Below are 21,352 nucleotides of genomic sequence, written 5' to 3'. Positions count from 1 at the left end.
CAAAATTAATGAGGATCTTGTCCACATTATTTATCAATTAATAATTACATTTATATAATAATATAATGTACAATGTTCCAAAGCTGATTGGAGCAACCGAAAGGTTTGGAAGAAAAACAGATGTTTGACAAACAATACTCTGTTTAGTTTTCATGTTTTTTGTCCACCGAATTGACCTCACACTGGCCACGTGTGTATTCGCTCGTGTTAGACTTAGAGGGTGTTTGGCTAAGCTTATAAGATGTTAAAAGGAGCCTATAATATGTTTTAGAGCTTATAAGCTCTTCCAAAGTGCTTGGTAATTATTTAAAAAAAAAACCTTAATATTTTAAAAAATAAGCTGTTGGAGAGCAAATAAGATCTTTTTAAATAAGTACCTCTACTCCACCTTTTTATTTAAAATCTTATAATGAGTAAAAATAGGAAATAAGCTCATTATCCAAACACTCTAAAAATTAATCCTAAAAATAAGATGTAACAGCTTATCAGCTCTTAAAACATCTTATCAGACGTAAGAGCTTATCAGCTGTTTAAAATAAGCTTAGCCAAACACCCTCTTAGTTTGATTGGATAAATAAATTACTATTAATTTAATTGGACCTTATTTAATTCTGATTTATTGCATGTATATTAGACACCTCTTTAATCCAATTAGATAAAGCAACAAGAGTTATAGTTGTGTTTTTGTATTGTTTATTATTGAGGTTTGTCACCACAACTCACAACTTATTTGATAATTGGACAAATTACTTTCCCTAATTGAGTTGATTAAGAAAATGAAAGACGTTACAATATCATGAAAGGGCAATAAATATGACATCATAAAATTAATGGAATAATACATTTAAAATTAATTGTAACTTGCAACAATGAAATTATTTTGCTTCATGAAAGTTTAAGCTTTTGAAACCATTTAATGTGTAGTCAGAAAATATAAATACGAGTATAAAATATAAATTATATTACCAAATGTCATTCAAAATTCAATTTAACCCTACCCTTTCCATGTAATTTTCATAATTGCAAAACGGGTCTCCTATGTATTGTATATTATTCTTTTGTCCTCGTCAGATTTTGATCCTCTTCTTAAATTCTTCCTTTTGTTTAACAGCATTATCACTGCAGAAAAATGATAAGTAAGATGCCTGTGGCCTGCATGCTGATAAGTAGTTTTGAATAAATCAAATTGTATGAAATTTCAGTTACACTGGTAGCATTTCTAGAAGCTAAGTAATGAATCGAATCACAAAATCGAAGTCGTGATTTAAAATTAAATTATTTGACTAATCCGATTTAATTTTTTTTTCCGAAAACGAAGTATTGTCAAGTTAGTGGTTATCACAATCTCAAAATTTCAAACTTGATTGAACATATTATATTAGAGGCATAATAATACACATCGCCATAATTCAATCCCATATTTGGATCAGATCATCCATTCAACATATATGAATATTGAACTCCATTATTGAGGTCTGAAGAAGAAGAAGAAACATAATGATTTTGAACTAAAACTCATTCATCTTATCCACAATAAGTCTCGATTTCTTCTACAAAAATAATAATGAAAAATTCAAGAATATGAATCCAATAATGCATCAACTTTTATTTTATTCCACAATTTAAGCAAAAAAAAAAAAAGATCATTGGGAATTTCTTTTTTTTTTCATTAAGAACTCCATCATCACAACAGTTGATACTTCTATCCATACACGAAACACAAAGTTAGACGATAAATTCACAGATTACATAGACAACACAAAAAAGAGATATTTCATATTCATAAAAGTTTTATCTCGATTCTTGATTTAACAGAAACTTGAATCTCACTGGCTGGAGACAACAACACTATCATCGCCCTGTGATGCTTCTGCTACTGCAAGAGTTTTCCTGGTCAAAGACTTTGGTATGTCCACCTCATCATGCGCACAGCGTTGCTGAGGATGACACAAGAGCACGCACATGTGGCGGAAAAGGGAGCGTGTTAGCCCTTGACCACTCTCAAATATGTAGCCTTCGAACTCAGTGACCTGTTCAAGAGCCTCCACCAGGGTATCGTACACCGTCTGCGGACAATTATCAGGGCTGGGCTTATCGTGGAGGTACATTACATCCAAAGTGAAGAGTTTCAGAGTTGAAGGCAATTGATATAGTGGAGGCATGGATGACCTACAGTAGAGCAAGATCTGCAACAACAGAATACATCGTTTTGCATGAATATGGAGCCATATATCAGGATTTTTTTATTATTTTTTATTTTTTTATATATATGAATCAGAATAAACCAGTAAAGAACGACGAGATGATTCACTACTCTTTTACGGATGTTTCATATTTTGATAGAAGACTGATTATCTCTTGGAAAATATAATCGAAACTCATTCAATTACATGTATGATCTAAAATAGAAAGTACGAAAGATGATAGGTAGAAGTGTTTTTATTTATCTAAAATGGCAAGAAAATGGCCAAAGAATCCAGACGAGATCAAGAGATTACGAAAAAAATAACTAGACGAGTTAAGTGGAGGTTACTCACCACACGCAATATCCGATTTTGTGCACGGGATTTCTTAGCTTCATGAGTTGCAACTCTGAATAGCTGAGTGAGATCTGCATGACTGGAAGATGAGTCGACTGAGATACTTTGCAAAGCAGCAATCACAGAGTCCACTTCACTGCTGAACTCTTTTCGTATCTTCACAAAAGGTAAAAAAGATAAAATCAGACCCATGTGTTCAAACTATAAAAAAATGATTTACCTCACTAACAAAATGAAAATAAAAGGAAGATTATAAATTTGTTTATGTAAAAAGTTGCATATCACTGATGGCAACTGAATGCTCGGAAACGGGATGAAATAATGTGTATCATTAAATTCATGTTATAAAGATGCAGGTTCTCGAATTTTTAGACTGGTCCATTTAAACCAACTCAGCCATTTTCCTTAACCAGTGCATCTAGCAGCATTTAAATGTTCCCGCATTATAATCCAAAAACATATGGCAAAACATTAACAGATTACATTACATCAGGAAACTTCCAAATTTCATTAAAACAGATAGCAACTCATGGTCAAAGTCAAACCCAGTAGAGAACAGGAAATACCAGCTGAGATGTGACTTATCATTGATATAGGTACAGTGATCTCTAAACTTGAGGCAAATATATATGAATAAACTTTCTATGTAGTTCATATTCATACAAAGAAATAGAAATAGAAAAAAAACTGGTGTCCTGACGAGGCATGCATCTAAGCAATAGAGACAAACATGCTGGAACATAGAATAGAATCCACCACCAAGTTGATTTTAAACGTCTCTTTTGCTTTACAATAATCTAAAGAGTCGCAAAACATTCGGCTACTGCATACTAACATATCAAGTTAAACGGAGCATTTAAGATACTATACCAATTAAGGCGCGATTTGCTCAAAAATCAAGCCAAAGAACGAAAGAGATGAAGTTTTAGGGCTGAACACACAAAATACTCCCAATGTCAAGGCGGCGACTTCTTCAAAAACTTCTATTTTCACAAGGAACGCTTTTGATGCCTTTTTAACAATTCTAATTAGTAATGCCTCATTTATTTTCATTGCCTACTAAAAAGCACATGATGTATCACAAACGCACTTGATGTCACTGGCACGTGTTCTTCCTACCTAATTCAGCAACGAGCATTGAACTGTAGGGTTTTGAAAATCTTATCAATTACCATGTAAAGAGCTACAGTTTACCCCAAATAAAATGAATTCATTCACACACCTTTCGTGACAACATTTGGACTGATTATTGAGGAGTGCATCAACTTAAAATCTTATATACCCATCGGTACTTGTAAAACAAATCAGCGAAATCCAATTGAGTATGTCAACCAAAAATGTAATATACCTATCATCACGAAAAATCCAATGCCTACTTGAATAAGTTAGTGGCACCTAAGTAATGAGCATACGGTAATTCCAATTCCCAAACCAATATAGCCAACAATTCAAGCCTAAAGAAATATACTTGAATTCTATAGAGATTGTATGATAATACCAGTAAAATGGAGCAATACATAATTAATTACCCAATAAGTGGATTTCGAGAGGGCGGCGAAGGCGAATCGGTGATCGGAATTGATGGTGAGCTTAGCGTGGACGAATAGCAGAATAGCTTGCTTGATGGAGTCCAATCTGGTGTAGGGTCGACCATTGGGCCCGTTTACCTTCATCTCCGCCATTGTTTCTGGACCCATGTCGATGCAGAACAGTATGTCCTCGCTTGAAAATTGACCTGCCGGAAGAGTGTATCCTCCGCCGTTTCCCTGCGCCGGCGGAGATGGAGGGCGGCCACCCGGCGGTGGGTTTGGATTCCGGTACTCTGTTACTTCCATTTCCGCGTTCTCGTTTGTTTCAAGGTGCTCTGGGAAATTTCGAAAATATTAATTGAGAGAGACTGAACGAGTTGAACGGTGTGTTTGGTAACAGAAATAATTGAGTAAAAATTGGAATTAAATTTCAGGATTTCTATTCTGATTTTTCAGAATTTTTTTTTTTTTTTTTTTTTAAATTAAAATTGGAATATATGAGATTTATAATTATTTATTTGATTTTAATTTACGAAAAAATAGTAAAAAAAAAAAAATCTTGATTCAATTAAGAAAATTAGATTTATAATATCGATATTATTATATATTTTTATTTTAGAGATAAATAAAGAAATAAATATATTGAATATCACCTTGGAATAAGTTGGCCTTTCAATGGCTCAACTGTTAATAAATTAGTAGCATATTAAATTATGGCCCAACGGACCGTAATTTATTTCAAATATAAATAAATAATTAATATGCTCTATGAAAATATTAATAAATGTGATGGATCCTCCTCATTTCAAAAATTAATTTGTATCGATTATTTCAGTTTGTTTCTGTATTAATATAAGGTCAATTATTTATTGTGGAGTCGGTCAAAGTGCCCATCCATGAAGGCGGGAGCATCCCAGTCTGCTCATTAACGGTCTTGAATAACGGCGGCAGCATCTTGTAAACGCCGGCAACTTCATTCATGGCATTATTACTACCACTCTGTTGTTGACCGTCACCGCTTCCGTTAGTCCAAATGCTGATCTTGGGCTGAAGCCCACGCACAGCCTCGGCGTTAATCTTGGCTATATCCTGATACATGCCGCCGGAGATCATCAAGTAATCTCTCAACGCCGCGTAGTTTCCGCCCATTGCGTCGAGAAGCGTGCGTACGTAAGCCCCCTGAGCTTCCGCTAGTGCTTTCAGACCTTCCGCTTCCTTTATCTTGGCGTAGAAATCTCCGTCCGCCGCTTGCTTCCGCCCGTAGAATCCGGCCTCCGCCGTTGCTTTCTGTGCTTGCGCCTCTTTCTCCTTCTGGTAGAGATGTGCTTCGGCCTCTTTCTGCTTCTTGTATAGCTCCCAATTCGCCTCTTGGGCCTTTTATTTGCGTTTTTTTTTTGTCGTGTTGCGTTGAAAAGAAACACCAGACAATCAATTAACACATCAAAACATCCCAGCTAATACGTTTTAACGAGAAAAATACAGTTTTCATCCCTCACGTTTCCCATCGATCTCACATTTAGTCGCTATATTAACAAAAAACACATTTCATCTTTCATCTTTCTTAAATACAACACTTTTAGTCTTTTCCGTTAATTTTTCGTTAAAATTAATGGAATCAGTCGTGTATCAATCACTGCTTTAACTAACAGACTAACTGTAAATTGACGAAAAAAACTAAATGTTTTAAATTGGTGCATGCAAAGTGGAAACTATATATATACCTTGGTTTCGTACTCAACACCGGCTTTGCTCAAGAACTGAGCCTTGAGCTTCTCCGTCTGAGTCAAGGCGTTCATCTCCTCGACCTCCTTCTGCAACTCAGCATCCCTCAAAGCAACAGCCTTGTTAGCCTCAATCTCCGCCACCTGCGCTTCCCTCGACCAACCAGCCTTCTTCTTTGCCAGGTCAGCATTTGCCTCCGCCAGCTCAGCCTCCCTCAGATTCTCGAAAATCTTCACCTCAGCCTTCACCTTAATCTCCTCCTTCTTCCCCTCCCCCTGCCTCTGCGTCGACGCAATCTTCGTCTCCGCGTCGATCGCCGCCGCGTTCCGGAGAGTCTCCCCCTCCTTCTCCTTCGATCCGAGATCCCCCTTCTTCTTCGCCTCCGCCACGTCAACCTTCGCCTGATTCGCCGCCTCCATCTGAGTTTTCTGCCCTAGATAGGAAAAGTACTCATGACCAGGTACATCCACCAGCTGCTTCACGTTCGCGTTGTAGATCAGTAGCCCGAATTGGTTCAATTCCAATTGAACTTTCTCGAACACTTCCTGTTTGAATTCTTTGGTCCCTTTGAAAATCTCCTCCATTGTCATCGAAGCTGCCAGAACTCGAGTCTCTCCTTCGATAATCCCCTGCACGAGTTCTTTGTTGTGGCATGAGAGCTTGTCGTGTGGGGCGATGAGCTTCGCGTACTTGAAGAGGCTTTCCTCGTCGTCGATGCGCGGGCCGATCGTGAACACGGCGGGGAGGATGAACGGGAGCTTCTCGGAGCTCATGGCCTGCACCTCGAAGGTGTAGTTCACCGGAGATACGTCGAATTTGCTGTAGGATTGGCCGGGGAATACCCATGCTTTCTTCGCGAGTTTTATGTCGATGATTCCCACGCCGGTCACCACCAGGTACTCCGATGCTTTAGCAACTCTGTACATACTTATTGATTTGGTGTGACAAAATTAGCAGCCCAACTGTTTGATGAATTGTCTGAATGAACCAACAAGGTTCTGTTAGATTTGCCACTATGTTTACGTGAGAGTTTGTTAGTGGTTTAATAAGAATTTTTCCATCTTTTATTTTGTATATGATCTGTAACCGAGTCAAAACTTCAAATATTTCTTGTTAATCATTTTTGCGGAAATTAGATGTTACACCTGTCTGAATTTGAACCGGGAAATTAGATGTTACACCTGGCTGAATTTGAATCGGTATTTAGTTTTCATTTATTATCGAAACTTGCTATTAATATTTATCGGAACTTGCTATTAATATTGAACATAGATCTCCCAAAGGTTTAACCCATGGTTTCTAACTTCAATTTTTTTTATATAATTTGCGAGCTTCGATGTCGACTTTTAATAAATCCCCGTGTCATATTGAAAGTTTGTCAAGAATAAACAGTACTAAAAGATATATGATGAATATTAATAAGCAACAGAGGTTAATGATGAAGAAAAATAAAGCTATTTTGATTTGATTGCTAATGTATAGTAGTAGGAATTAAGAAAAAAATGCCAGAAAGCAATTGTTAATTAAACATGAAAAAAGTAAGCATGAAAAAAGAAGCATCTAAACCTAATTATGAAATAAGTAAGCATGAAAAAAGAAGCATCTAAACCTAATTAATATATAGCTATGTAGATACTGAATTATTGATATGATGATATCAATTGTTTGACGTAGAGTCGTCGGTCAAAGTGCCCATCCATGAAGGCGGGAGCATGCCCGTCTGCTCATTAACAGTCTTGAATAGCGGCGGCAGCATCTTGTAAACTCCGGCAACTTCCTGCATCGCACTATTGCCGCCACCATCACCGTTCCCACTTCCGTTAGTCCAAATGCTGATCTTTGGCTGGAGCCCACGCACAGCCTCGGAGTTAATCTTGGCTATATCCTGGTACATACCGCCGGAGATCATCAAGTAATCCCTCAACGCCGCGTAGTTTCCGCCCATTGCGTCGAGAAGTGTGCGTATGTAAGTGCCCTGAGCTTCGGCAAGTGCTTTCAGCCCTTCTGCTTCCTTCATCTTTGCGTACAAATCACCGTCCACCACTTGTTTCCGCTGGTAAAAAGAAGCATCCGCTACTGCTTTCTGTGCCTGTGCCTCCTTCTCCTTTTCGTAGAGGTACGCTTCTGCCGCTTTTTGCTTCTTGTAAAGCTCCCAATTCGCCTCTTGGACCTTTTGTTTGTTATTTTGTTTTGGTCACAGTAAACAAAACAATCAATTAATCAGGACAACTAAAAATATATACAAGATTAGATGGTTCGAATTTGAATTATTCATTATCGAAAAACTAAAATCGAAAAAATTGGAAATTAAATTCAAACTTTAAAAGTTCCAAAATCGAATCGAAATTTTTTGGATAGTTGGGTTTTGGAAAATTCTAAATTTTCTTAATCACCTAAAATATAAAGTACATGCTAATATTTATAGATAGTATAAATACAATTTTTGACAAAATTGGTATTTTCGTAATTATTTTCAAAATTGAAATTCTGTTCTAATTTCCATCACTACTAGCAATATGATAGGTTAATTCAACAATATTAAAATAAAATAGCAAACAAAATATATATACCTTTGTTTCGTATTCGACGCCGGCTTTGCTCAAGAACTGAGCCTTGAGCTTCTCCGTCTGAGTCATGGCGTTCATCTTCTCGACCTCCCTCTGCAACTCAGCATCCCTCAAAGCAACAGCCTTGCTTGCCTCAACCTCCGCCACCTGCGCCTCCTTCGCCCAACCAGCCTTCTTCTTCGCCAGCTCAGCATTCGCCTCTGCCACCTCAGCATCCCTCTGATTCTCAAATACCTTGACCTCAGTCCTCACCTTTATCTCCTCCTTCTTCCCCTCACCCTGCCTTTGCGTCGACGCAATCTTCGTCTCCGCATCAATCGCCGCCGCATTCCTAAGCGTCTCCCCCTCCCTCAGCTTCGACCCCAAATCCCCCTTCATCTTTGCCTCCGCCACGTCAACCTTCGCCTGGTTCGCAGCCTCCATCTGAGTTTTCTGCCCCAAGTAGGAAAAATACTCGTGGCCAGGTACATCGACAAGCTGCTTCACGTTAGCATTGTAAATCAGTAGCCCGAATTGGTCGAGCTCCAATTGAACCTTCCCAAAGACTTCCTGTTTGAACTCTTTGGTCCCTTTGAAAATCTCCTCCATCGTCATCGAAGCAGCGAGGACTCGAGTCTCGCCTTCGATAATGCCCTGCACGAGTTCCTTGACATGGTGGGAGAGCTTGTCGTGTGGGGAGATCAACTTGGCGTACTTGAGGAGGCTGGCCTCGTCGTCTATGCGTGGGCCGATCGTGAATACGGCCGGGAGGATGAACGGGAGTTTCTCCGCGCTCATGGCTTGTACTTCGAACGTGTAGTTCACTGGAGATACGTCGAATTTTGTGTACGTTTGGCCGGGGAATATCCATGCTTTCTTCGAGATTTTTATGTCGGGTATTCCGGCACCGGTCACCACCAAGTACTCCGATGCACTCGCGACTTGATACATGTTGATTTGACTAGCTACCTAAGACAGAAAATTTTGATTGATGACTAGCTACCTAAGACAGAAAAACAGAAAATTTGCAGCACTAATAATCGTTTGGAGAATTGTATTTTGCGTGAATGATGAAAAGCTTAGACGAGGTTAACTCGTTATTTATAATAGAGTATTTTAGACTCCTTTGTCTAATAGAATTCTAATTTCATAGTGATACACTCCATGCTGGACTTTAACTTTATTTCTTGAATTGAACGATATAAGGATTAATATATATATATATATATATATATACAATATTTTATTTTCTAAATTGACTATGAGATTTCTCTATCAATGATTTTTTTTAATGTATTATCGTTTGTATCGTTTAACCTTTTTTCACCATTGATCCTAGTTTCATTGGGAAATTACTTGAGTCAAAAGAAATATAAATGAGTTATAAATTGAAAATTAACAAAAGAAAATTGATATAAATTTTTTGAATTACGATGTTGTTAGAAAAACAAAAAGAAAAGTAAATTAATTTAGAAACAACATTTTTATCCCCAATTTCGAAAATTCTAATTGCAAAATTTTCAGATTATTTGACTAAATATGACATTCGATTCAATTTTAATTTTTTAATATATAAAAATAACAAAATTGTTTTTTTCTTAAATTGTTACATTTATAATATTAATATTTTCATGCATTTTATTTTATAGATAAAAAAAAATAATGAATTTTACGTTCTGATCCCATTATTTTTAGAATTTCGAACAATTTTTTTTTATTCCGATTCTCAACAATTATCGAATTTTTGGAACAAAATTCGAATAAAGTTTGTCCTTATCCGTTTACAATTTGATTTAGTTAATATTAAACCCACTCCAAATTTTGTTAAAGGTCTACTTTACCCTTTTATTATTATGTTATCCAAACATGAAATAGAACTTCCTTTCAAGTCAAAAGATGCCCTCAAAACAAATAGTAAAAAGAGCATAGACACGCTTCTCAAAGATTTTTCGGTTTCACACAGTAAGACACACTAATACGCACACAGTACAGAAACCGAGCAGAGAAATGGCATGCTTGCACGATCACAGCTGCGATGAACATGATTGCTCCACCGATTGGTCTCTCTACAAGCACATAGATCTCTCCAAGGTTTCCCCCATGGCTCCTAACTTCGATTATATTTATATATATATTTTTTTTTAATTCATTTGCGAGCTCCGATATGCACTGTACTTTTTGTCCTCGCCGATTTAAATTGTTGCCTCAATCACTTGAAGAATTTGGTTGTTCCAACAATCAATTCGTAGACGTAGGAAATTCCTCGTCGGAAATTTCCGGCGGCGAGGTGGTTGCTTTTCCGAAAATTTTGTCCGGTGAATTAGATTGGTTTATAATTTATATTATATCGCCGTGCTGAGGAAAAAATCTGATATAGTCTGTGTTTCGGTAATCTTGTGGTGATTTCACTAGTTATGATTCTTTTTTTTATTGAACTTCTCTTAGTAGAGTTGTGATGTGGCTTTGTTTCTGTTATTATTATCATTGTTTCGGGTTTTTTTTGTGAAAAATATATGTAGAATTTTCTAGATTTCTAGTACTTATGCGTGACAAACTTGGGGTGCTAATTGTGTAAATAAATATGCAACTGTTGTTTAGGTTGAATGTGACTTCATCTGGGAAACGCTTCGTAACTACTCATATGTTTTATGTTCGATCATATATCAGAACCTAAACCGTGGATATGTTGGATGATATTTTGCTTTTTTTAGCAAAATGATGACTGAAAATTTTGGTTGTACGAAAGGTATCCGCACTGAACGAGGCTGTGCCTGGAAGTGTGAAGACAGTATTCAGAGCTTGGGAGCAGCGTCTTAACTCTTCGGAGGTATTCCATCACTTCCACATATTTTTGTCGAATATATAAGATTATTAACATGTGTGGGTGTAATAGAGTCACTCTCACAAATCACATATTTGGCAGAATGAAGGACTACGGATGCTAAATTATTCTTTACTTCTTTATTCTATTGAATCTGCCTATGGTTGTCAGCTTTACTAGCTAATTCCATCGAGTACTGAAAACTTGTCTCTGATGCGACAGGGTATATTGGAAAGCAATGAAGGCGATCCTGAGTTGATAGTATTTATTCCGTAAGTATCAACCTTTAATCCTACATAAGACCATGGAGAATTCCTTTTTCCTTTTTCATTGAGAAGAAATGGATTAATATGCCAATTGTTTTACGTTTATGTGCGCAGTAAAAGCCTTTAAATTAGCAAACTTTGAGCTCATATAATCAAAGCTAGAAAAAAAGAATTAACATGCTATCTGATACTTGAAATTTGGCATGGAAATTTTAATTATGTTTTGTGTGCCAAAATTCCATTTTCCATAGACTTAAAAAGCAATTTCTATTGAAAGGAAGACACATTCGTTATTCTCATTTAGTTCTACTGAAATTTGGCCCGCTTCTTTTCTTTTGGTGTTTGTATAGTTTTACATCAGATGTCAAGATCAAGAGTATTTCAGTTGTTGGTGGGGCTGATGGCACAAGTCCTGCAAAGATAAGAGCGTGAGTTCTTATAACTGACACTTATTTCATTTTAATTTACCATATGTTAATTAGGCTCACAATTTTAGCCTTTTATTTGCTGACAAGAAACACCCCTTCGTGTAATATATTGCTTATCAAGTGTCGATTTAATTTGTGTTAAAACATTTTGACACTCCCCTTGTTAGCAATTCTGTCTCTGGCTTATTGACTGAATTAGTCTATTCTTCTAAATGTAGATTCGTCAATCGGGAGGGCATCGATTTTTCAGATGCTCAGGGCATGCAACCTGTGCAGGTATACTGCCATCTTGTTTTCCTTTATTTTTATTATTTATTTTTTTGTTTAGATATATTTATAATAGTGTACTTAATTGAAATCTCGATAATTTTAGGAATGGGAGTTGGTGGAAAATTTGCAAGGAGTTTTGGAATACCAGACAAGGTGAAGTTTCCTCCGTACTTGGTGATTAGCTACGTAAACAGTGTCGAGATCTGATTAGTAGATCTTTTTTATCAATCTTGAATATCTGACTTTGCATACGATATAATCAACAGATATTCAAGATTTCAAAGTGTTGGAAACATCACTTTGCATTTCCCAGATAATTTTGGTGGAGATACTACACAAATACATTACATTGGGTTTAAAGGAGAAGCAACACAGGTAATTTCTGGTGCAATTTTGAATCCTTTTTTTTTTTTTTTAATTAACCAAATTTTACCTGATTCAACTTGCAATTTCATGCAGCTGAAGAGGGATGTTGTTGCAACAATAGTGTACGAACTCATGCCGAACCCTTCAGATCACAAGTGAGTTAAAAAATTAACTACAACTAGTGAATATCAACCAGTACCTACCTGTCAAAAAAAAAAACATAAAAACCAGTACCGGAATCTTAACTTCAATCCAAATTCCACATGTTGATGATCTACTGACCGAAATTTCATTTACAACTTATTGGATTTTTCTAGCGACCACTTCTTAAAACACTGATTTCTTTTTTGTGCAGAACACGCTCGGAGACAGGTGGCGGCCTTTCACAGGTGGAATGAGGTTCTAATCGTATATAGGTATAGCTTCTTATTTCGATGGCTTTTGGTGTAGATCTAATTACATCATGTGATAAAGCTCAACGTACCTTGTAAAAGGGCCATTTTGTTCGGCAGAGCTATTTCATAGACTTCCAGTTTCTTTATGGTTTGGAGGATCTTAAGAACTTCTAACTCAGTTTCTTTTGCCCTTTTTATGTTTATGTATGTCTATGAGTGCGCACCTCCCCAAAACACGATTTATCAGTTTCGTTTTTAGTCTAGGAAGTCATCCCTCGATATTAATGGGGAATTTTTGAATGTAACATAGAAAGATACTACCATCAAAATATGCACAAAGCTACAAACTATGGGTGGAAATTAAAAAAAAAAAAAACACTCTTAGAATATATCTACGTTTTTATCTTTGCAATATCCAATTTTCTTACAAATTTTTGGTTTGCAACCGAAGTACAAAATGGTGTGATGACAAATATTGTCTATTTGTGAGATTAACTCCGAACAAAACATCCACCATTTCGTTATTGTAGTGCTAGCAACCAATGGTGGATATTTTTCGATCCAAATATCTCCGAGCATTTTCATCAAATAGAGACTGCGTCTTTCTACCCATCAAATTGATCAACTTGAAAACCATAAAAAATGAATATGAAAATAAGAAATGGTGCAATCTTACAACATTCTTGGGTAAAATGAAAGACGTTGGGGCTAACTAATGTAAGGGTGCAATAAGTCTTTTTTTTATTTTGTTGGGGTGGATTTTGACAAAATGATCATGTTTTGGGGTACGAAATGCTATTTATCCGAAAACCCTTGACCCTTCCCAGCGGGAAATATCACCATTTACTTTTTTATTATTTTAATATATTAATATATACTCAATATAAAAGAGCAAAAGATTGGTTCATCGAGCGGCACGCACTTGCTACTATTTATCGCAACTAGGTTTTAGTTTTTCCACTTCTCACTTAATAGGATATGTCATATAACCCCTAAAACCTCGCTCGACCATTTTGCAGCTCTTCTGATAAGAACAAATACCCGGCGCAACCGTTTCATCCTCGAACCAGGATTAGCAGTAGATTTCGAATTGAAATCGATTCTGCAGCCGGAGAAGTCAAGTAATTTTTTTCTGGAATTGCTAATCTTTTGATTTTTTTTGCTTTTTGGTTTTGTTTTATTTCTCCTTTCGTTTCGGAATTCAAAAGTTAAACAAACGTTGTTATGGATTGATTTTATCTGCTTAATTTGAGCTAGTTTGCCGGCCTTTTGGGTGAAAAGTTGGAGCTTCGTTTTCAGTCAGTGATTTTTAACTTGTGTGCTTTAATTCGGTAGAAGTGATTTAGAGATAGTTTTTGTGTTGAATTGAGGGGAGAAGTTAAGCTAGAAGCTTAATATTGCTCAGAACCTCAGTTTGATTACTGCATGTATTATTTCCTTTGTCTTCTCTGGTCTGATTACATTATTCAACCGTTTGAGTTGCAGTTGATATAGTTATAAATACCATCAATTGAAATGTTGAAACTATTTTTGTGATGCCGAAGAGTTTTTGTCGTCTAAGCCTTAAGTTGGTCTGATTTGGAAACTTGTACTTCGAAGCATAATCAAGATTTTTGGTATTTGAAGCTTTGTTCCTGTAGTGTTTGTTGAAAGAATTACATGACAACCAATGTTTGTTTGTTTAAGAAGATGACATCGGTTTGTTTTACCTTTACAGATTGTTTGGTTTGAAATTTAGATTAAGCTTGTGACCGAGTTAAATTTTTATTGACTTAGTTGTAAATATTTCATGTGAATATAGGAATTTTCTGAGCACCGTATTCTTAGAGAGCCAGCATGCATGCTTGTGGTGGATCTGGAATGATCAATTCTATCCAACAGCCTGTTGGGGCTAAGCTATCGGTGATTCCTTCAAAATGGATTGGTCTGAGTGGATGCTCAAATCATGTGAAAATGAGTTCAGTGAAGCCTTGTTGGTCATCTCATCTTGAAGGGAGCTTAGTCACTGGGAGGCCACCCTCTTCTGTGTCTGTTCCTATCCCTGAAAATGCAGGTATCAATTATCTTGAATCTATCAATTCTCTTGCAACGTGCTATCATGTGGAGTGTGTTTGTTGTGTTTGTAGTTTGCCGATAAATCTGATCTTTATAATTTTTATGATGATCTAGCAGCTTTTTGTCTCTACAAATTTTCGACATATTTTACCTTGTGTTTTTTAACAATATGCTGGCTAAGAATGAACTTCACTGATCTGTGTATATTCTAAAGCAAAGCTAGATCGAAATCTTAGATTGTATGAACTTATATTTCTTATCAATTCACATACTGCACTCTTGAACTGACTGAATACCAATCATTTCTATCTGTGGAATAAGTTGAATTCATAATTGCAACAATTTATTTTTATTATGAACTTAGGTGCAGGAAGCAGCTTTGCAGACCATGGCTTGAGCGAAGTTGATGCTGAAGTTCGCTCCATTATTGACAAAGAGAAGAACCGTCAATTTAGAAGCTTGGAACTTATTGCTTCAGAGAATTTCACATCCCGAGCTGTGATGGAAGCAGTTGGTTCTTGCCTCACTAACAAATATTCTGAAGGGTTACCTGGCAAAAGGTAAGTTACCTGTATTCAAGAGTGGGAAATTACCACTTTAACATCACTTTAAACTCTTCCCGTATTTACTATGTGGTTTTTTTTCTCTCCAGATATTATGGTGGCAATGAGCACATTGATGAACTTGAGACTCTTTGTCAAGAGAGGGCTCTCGCAGCTTTTAATTTGGATGGAGGAAAGTGGGGCGTAAATGTCCAGCCATTATCTGGTTCTCCTGCTAATTTTGAGGTTTACACTGCAGTTCTTAAGCCACATGACCGCATAATGGTAAATAATCTTCTTTCTTCCTTTGCGTTTACGTCAAATAATTTTGGAGTATTTGGAATTATGTTAATTTTGGTGGTTCATGAATGGATTCCAGGGCTTGGATTTACCTCATGGCGGACACTTGTCACATGGGTTCATGACTGCCAAGCGACGGGTATCAGGCACATCTATTTATTTCGAATCCATGCCTTATCGACTGGATGAATCTACAGGTATTGTTGTTCTTTCAAGAACATAATTCACGTTTCTTATGATATAATTAATCACAACCTTTTTACTGATTTTAAAATTGTTTTGTAGGCCTTGTTGACTACGACATGCTTGAGAAAACAGCTATCCTCTTCCGTCCTAAGCTTATAATTGCTGGTGCTAGTGCTTATCCTCGAGATTTCGACTATCCCCGTATGAGAAAGGTACAAGTTCTTATGTAAATTGCTGATTCCAATATTTGGTAATAGAATGTTTCTATGGTATAGTTGGTTGTCTTTGTTCTAAATTCTATTGCTTGATATGCCCGTGAAGATTGCAGATGCTGTTGGTGCTTTTCTTATGATGGATATGGCCCATATTAGTGGACTTGTTTCTGCTTCTGTTGTTGCCGATCCTTTTGAGTACTGTGACATTGTAACAACTACAACCCATAAGGTTGACCTCGATTCCTTGTTTGTTTCTCTCTTTCTTTCTTTTTTTTAATAAAAAAAAGTGACAAATTTTGCATGAACAAGTACCCACTAATTATGAAATTATTTTTCTTTCTATGTTTTACCAGTCTCTCAGGGGACCTCGAGGTGGCATGATCTTTTTCAAGAAGGAGCCTGTTCTTGGAGTTGAGTTAGAATCTGCAATCAATAATGCTGTTTTTCCAGGTTTACAGGTCTGTAAATTGTCTGCTTTGTTGCTGCATTACTGAATATGATCCAATTGTCAATTCTTTAAGACTATCTTTTATTTGCTAATTTTAATTTTGTTGTTTTGGTCAATTAATGTACTATTATGAGCAGGGAGGCCCACATAATCACACTATCGGAGGCCTTGCTGTTTGTCTGAAGCATGCCAAATCTCCGGAGTTTAAGGCTTATCAGCAGAGGGTATAACGTGTCGCTTTTGGTTAATTAACTATCCCTGCATGTCAACTTATGCTGACATCATCATTTCATCATGCAGGTGGTTTCTAATTGTAGAGCTCTTGCGAGTCGACTTGTGGAGTTGGGATACAAATTGGTCTCTGGAGGGAGCGATAACCATTTGGTTCTTGTTGATCTCCGCCCCCTAGTAAGTATATAATTTCTTCATCATCTTTTTTATTCCTTATATTCATCATCGAGAACACTTTCCAGCTTATATTAGGGACTGTTTTGAAATACAAGTGCATGAAACATATTATTCTTACTGGCAATTTGAGTCATTTTCTATCTCTGAGATCAATCACTCATTAATTTTTCATGTTACTATTCGACTCTGTTTCTTGATTTTTTTTATCACTAGTTACAAGATCAATGCCATGTCATCACTTAATAAACCTTGTGTTGTCTGTCTAGGGCCTTGATGGCGCTAGAGTGGAAAAGATTCTTGATATGGCATCCATAACCCTCAACAAAAACTCGGTTCCTGGTAAGCCAATTACACAGATGTGTAACTAATTAACGAATTTTAGTTGCTCGTGTACTCAATGCAAATTCACCATATGTATATAGGTGACAAAAGTGCACTAGTACCTGGTGGCATTCGCATTGGTTCACCAGCCATGACTACGCGATGCTTTAGCGAAAAAGAATTCATTGCAGTTGCAGATTTTATTCACGAAGGTGTGCAGATTACTTCAGACGCAAAGAAGTCTGTTTCAGGCTCTAAGCTCCAAGATTTTATGAAAGTTGTGACTTCTCCGAACTTTCCGTTGATGGATCGGGTTTTGGATCTGCAAAGAAGAGTGGAGGCATTGACCACCCAATTCCCAATACCTGGCTTGTGAGTCTGATTGGAAGGAAGCGAAAAGACGTCAGAGCCTAATATAATATATAAAGGACGCAAATATTTGCTAGTTTAGACATCTGTTACTTCTTTTAGAAGTGAAGAGGATGAAACAATTTTTCGTACTGGCTTCGGTTTGCATGTTGTGTATTATGTTTCTGCATCTTTGATGCAAATTTTTGCGAGGAAAATTGGCAATTTCGACTTTATTAATTCCCGCGCGTAGCTCTTCTGCCGTAATTGAAAATCTTTCTGAGGTGCAAGCATTTATATACAAGAGATGGGATATATTTTCACTACTGAAGCACTCGGTGGACAATATACAGTTATATACCTAGCAAAAAATAATGTTACACAGGCAAATAACATAATAAAAGATTACAACCGAGACTCCATGCATATAAATAACTAGGTCTATTTTCAAGTCTGTACACAAATTCTTTTATCTGTACACAAATTCTTTTACCTATACTCCCAACATTTTCTACCTATTCTATGTACACTAAATATACTAAAAGTTTACATAATTGAGAATTCATCTTGGAGGCCATCTAGTTCACCCTTCAAACTATGTTGCTGTATAACCAAAACTGACGCCGTCGTCGAAAAATCCGAAGCAGAAAGAATATCACCAATAGGCCCAAGCTCCGGGCACTCTTCCCAATCATTCATCCCCACCGTCAATATCGAATTCACCCTCCCTCCCCTCCCCACTATGAAAAGACCATATTGCCCCTCGAGCGACCTCAAAGTCGAGAAAGTCTGCCCCGAGTTGACTAAATACTTCTCCATGTACGCCACCTGTCCTCCGGCGACGTGCCTGTCGTAGAAGTCGGCGAAGCACTCGTCGTCCACCTTCATCTCCTCCAGATGCTCCGTTGTGTTGGACTTTGCTATGGTGATTATGGACGACATGCTGTCGCCGGTAGCTTCCAGAAGGAACCGTATGACCGTCAGCTTCACGCCCGGGTGGCGCGCCACCCTGCCCGCATAAGCTAATGCTTCCCTGTCGTCTTTCCCGCCTATGAAGATCACCGCCGCGTGGAGGGATATGGTGGATCTTGATATTAGTGTAGCCCCGAGACCACGGTCCACTAAGATTCCCACCGAGCATGGGGCGTGGCGAAGAACCTACACGAAAAATAGAAGCTTATTTATGATACAAGGAATAGTTATATTCTTTTGTACTTTGATGACTCAAGCTCAGTGGCAGGGGCATAACTTTATCTTTGGGCCCCACACTTTCTTGTTCCATGTATTTGTCACGGTAGAAGTCCGATGATGAATAATTTACCATTTTCTCAATTTTGCCCTTATCACTCTTTAACTCCTTGAGTTCCAAAAATGTGGAGCTCACAAGTAATGAAATTCGAGCTAAGCCTTATTATAGAGTTTTCTTTACCTTACGGTTGACGTGTCGAAAACCGGAGTGTCCCATATTAAGCCTCCCACCTATTTCTTGCTGCTTATGAAACGGCAATATTATGAGCGTAACCATCAAATCCTCCGCCAAAATACAAACATCTTGATGCATGCTATTGAGTGTAGAGAGCGCGAGCATCCTCTTAACGGTGATCCCATCTCCGTCTTCATTTAAGTAAGCATTAATCCCATTAGTTATCTCCTCCCTCATCTCCACAACCGCTGGATCGGTCACCGTCACAGTATCCACACCTTGAGTGTGTGCTAATGTGGTGGCTATTCTATCGGTCAGCTCCACCATGTCCGTGAGGTAAACCAATAATCCGGGGTCCGCGGGCCCACGTGAGATCCCCACGAAATTTGCAACGGAGGAAATGTTTTGTGGGCCATGCATGCATAATAGAACACGAAGCTCGTGCGATTGGGCGAGCCATTGGAGCGCCATTCTTTGTGTGGGTGACCGTTTTCTCGCGCGTTGGATGATGTTCGCCACCACCATCGGAGCGTAGATTATGGTGAGAAAAGTCGCAAACACCATACCGATGCTTGTGGAAGTGCTCGACAACAGCATCTATATATATAAAAAAAATTGAATTAGGAAAAAAAAAGTTGGTTTAGTTTTCGAGTTTTCTTGGTTTTTTTTACCTTTGAAGACATTATAGCCAAATAGACATGGAAATGGCCCTTGATGTTCAACAACAAACCGGCGGCGATCGAGTCCTGCCAGTGAAATCCCAACATTACCCCTGAGACCCAAGAGCCAAGCACTTTCCCAGCGGTTGCAATTAAGAAGACGAATATCAATTTAGCCCACGTGCCTAATTTGCCAGCTTCGAAGCTGTTGAGCTGAGCCTCTGTACCAACCCAGAAGAAGAAGAGTGGGTAGAAAATAGCACTGAAGAAATAATTCACCTTACTAATCATCATCTTCGCAATTCTCCCTTCTCTCGGCATGAAAACTCCCGCCAAAAACGCGCTCAAAACCTTGTCGTAGTTCGACACAATCGGCGGGAAGCTACACACCATAACCACGTACGCCACCGCCAGCACCAGGTGCGAGCACTTCATCGGCTTCCCCTCTGGATTCTCTCGATTCACCCAATTCATAATCAACGGCGTCAATTTCGCCGCTAGAACCATCTCAATCACGAGGAGCGAAACCATGGTGATGATAGATCCGACGGTCCTGTACACGAACGCGCGCACCGGGTCGAAAATCACGAATCCGATGCAGATTAGGAGTGTGGACACCAGATCGGTGTGGACCCCGGCGGAGACGACGAATCTGCCGATATCGGATTTGCCGATTTTGAGATCTGTAATCAGGCGCGTGAGCAGCGGGCTGGCGGTGCCGGAGATTATGATGGAGAGGCAGAGGTTGAAGGGGGCGTTTGTGCCTATGGGGACGGTGAGGAACGGCGTTAGGAGAGCCGCCATTACGAAGGTTGTGAGAACGCCGGTGTAGGCGACTTTGGCCTCCGGGAGGTGGATTTCGAGGAATATGTTTGGGTCCACTTCTAACCCTACCACGAACATGTGGAGGACCATTGCTACTTCTACTATGTATTGCAATGTGTTCTGTATCCCTTCGCCGCTCGTGCGGCGGCGTATGACGGGGAGGTTGCTCAGGAATAGCCCTACCTGCGAATCCAATTTTAAATCCATTTTTTACTTTTCCATTTTTTTTAATCAAAAATAGAAAAATTGATAATTGGGAAATGATTTTGAGAAAGAGAGAGAGAGAGAGAGAGGTAGTAACTAAGCATTCGGAGATGATGCGAGGCTGAGAGAAGCGGCGGAGCAAAATGTGGAGGAAGTTGCAGAGGAAGACGATGAAGAAGAAGCCGAGCATGTAAACGGCAATGGTGGCAAGTTTGAAGGTCATATTCCCCCCATTTGGGCATAGTGATTGTGTATAGCCTGAATATGTATTTGTTATGTTTTTCCAATCATAATTCATTTTTTCTTTTTTTCTTCTGAGGATTTTTTGTATGTGTGTATGTATATAGAGAATCAAAAAATGATGATTGTTAATTTTGTATGTAGGTAGTTTCAGAATCTGCAGAGTTCTTCCATTGAAGGAAAAAATGATTTAGCTGAGAAACTATTCGAAGAATCTAAGTTCCATTTTTAACTAACTCTACGTGAAATGTGGGTGTTCATGTGTGGCCAGGGAGATGTCTCTAAACACCATGCA

At 38.1% G+C, this 21,352-nt stretch overlaps 6 protein-coding genes across 7 annotated transcripts; 2 read left to right on the top strand and 4 right to left on the bottom strand.

The window, feature by feature from the left end:
- Window positions 1-1,646: 1,646 nt before the first annotated feature.
- LOC105977239 (BRISC/BRCA1-A complex protein) lies at window positions 1,647-4,438 on the bottom strand. The gene is made up of 3 exons (XM_013002540.2): window positions 4,070-4,438; window positions 2,538-2,696; window positions 1,647-2,186 (listed from the first exon to the last, which is right to left on the bottom strand). Exons 1-3 carry the CDS (start codon window positions 4,373-4,375, stop codon window positions 1,827-1,829), a joined length of 825 nt encoding a protein of 274 aa, XP_012857994.2. The 5' UTR covers window positions 4,376-4,438; the 3' UTR covers window positions 1,647-1,826.
- A 255-nt stretch (window positions 4,439-4,693) lies between these two features.
- On the bottom strand, window positions 4,694-6,936 carry LOC105977153 (flotillin-like protein 4). Its single transcript, XM_013002430.2, has 2 exons — window positions 5,791-6,936; window positions 4,694-5,443 (listed from the first exon to the last, which is right to left on the bottom strand). The coding sequence occupies exons 1-2, from the start codon at window positions 6,715-6,717 to the stop codon at window positions 4,928-4,930; spliced, it is 1,443 nt and encodes a 480-aa protein (XP_012857884.2). The 5' UTR covers window positions 6,718-6,936; the 3' UTR covers window positions 4,694-4,927.
- A 291-nt stretch (window positions 6,937-7,227) lies between these two features.
- Window positions 7,228-9,525, bottom strand: LOC105977154 (flotillin-like protein 4). Its single transcript, XM_013002431.2, has 2 exons — window positions 8,362-9,525; window positions 7,228-7,961 (listed from the first exon to the last, which is right to left on the bottom strand). Exons 1-2 carry the CDS (start codon window positions 9,286-9,288, stop codon window positions 7,449-7,451), a joined length of 1,440 nt encoding a protein of 479 aa, XP_012857885.2. The 5' UTR covers window positions 9,289-9,525; the 3' UTR covers window positions 7,228-7,448.
- Window positions 9,526-10,228: 703 nt separating this feature from the next.
- On the top strand, window positions 10,229-13,117 carry LOC105977155 (PITH domain protein (DUF1000)). The gene is made up of 9 exons (XM_013002432.2): window positions 10,229-10,428; window positions 11,084-11,164; window positions 11,381-11,430; window positions 11,775-11,852; window positions 12,071-12,128; window positions 12,226-12,275; window positions 12,389-12,497; window positions 12,582-12,643; window positions 12,844-13,117. Exons 1-9 carry the CDS (start codon window positions 10,345-10,347, stop codon window positions 12,884-12,886), a joined length of 615 nt encoding a protein of 204 aa, XP_012857886.1. The 5' UTR covers window positions 10,229-10,344; the 3' UTR covers window positions 12,887-13,117.
- Window positions 13,118-13,781: 664 nt separating this feature from the next.
- SHM3 (serine hydroxymethyltransferase 3) lies at window positions 13,782-17,946 on the top strand. Of its 2 annotated transcripts, none has more exons than XM_013002429.2 (12): window positions 13,782-14,004; window positions 14,685-14,936; window positions 15,309-15,498; window positions 15,591-15,765; window positions 15,860-15,977; window positions 16,066-16,178; window positions 16,288-16,410; window positions 16,535-16,639; window positions 16,767-16,853; window positions 16,930-17,037; window positions 17,304-17,376; window positions 17,460-17,946. In XM_013002429.2, exons 2-12 carry the CDS (start codon window positions 14,720-14,722, stop codon window positions 17,732-17,734), a joined length of 1,584 nt encoding a protein of 527 aa, XP_012857883.1. In that variant the 5' UTR covers window positions 13,782-14,004; window positions 14,685-14,719; the 3' UTR covers window positions 17,735-17,946. The 2 variants fall into 2 exon arrangements, with proteins under 2 accessions (XP_012857883.1, XP_088670960.1); XM_088814834.1 differs by having other exon boundaries at window positions 13,785-14,004; window positions 15,303-15,498.
- A 53-nt stretch (window positions 17,947-17,999) lies between these two features.
- On the bottom strand, window positions 18,000-21,351 carry CHX28 (cation/hydrogen exchanger 28). Its single transcript, XM_088814832.1, has 4 exons — window positions 20,915-21,351; window positions 19,801-20,796; window positions 19,136-19,726; window positions 18,000-18,864 (listed from the first exon to the last, which is right to left on the bottom strand). Exons 1-4 carry the CDS (start codon window positions 21,113-21,115, stop codon window positions 18,253-18,255), a joined length of 2,400 nt encoding a protein of 799 aa, XP_088670958.1. The 5' UTR covers window positions 21,116-21,351; the 3' UTR covers window positions 18,000-18,252.
- Window position 21,352: the final 1 nt, after the last annotated feature.

The sequence above is a fragment of the Erythranthe guttata genome, chromosome 1 (genome assembly GCF_056151865.1).
Source record: "Erythranthe guttata isolate IM_541 chromosome 1, IM_541, whole genome shotgun sequence".
Lineage (NCBI taxonomy): Eukaryota > Viridiplantae > Streptophyta > Magnoliopsida > Lamiales > Phrymaceae > Erythranthe > Erythranthe guttata.
The sequence above is the reverse complement of the archived record's forward strand: the minus strand, read 5'-3'. Positions and strand labels throughout refer to the sequence as shown.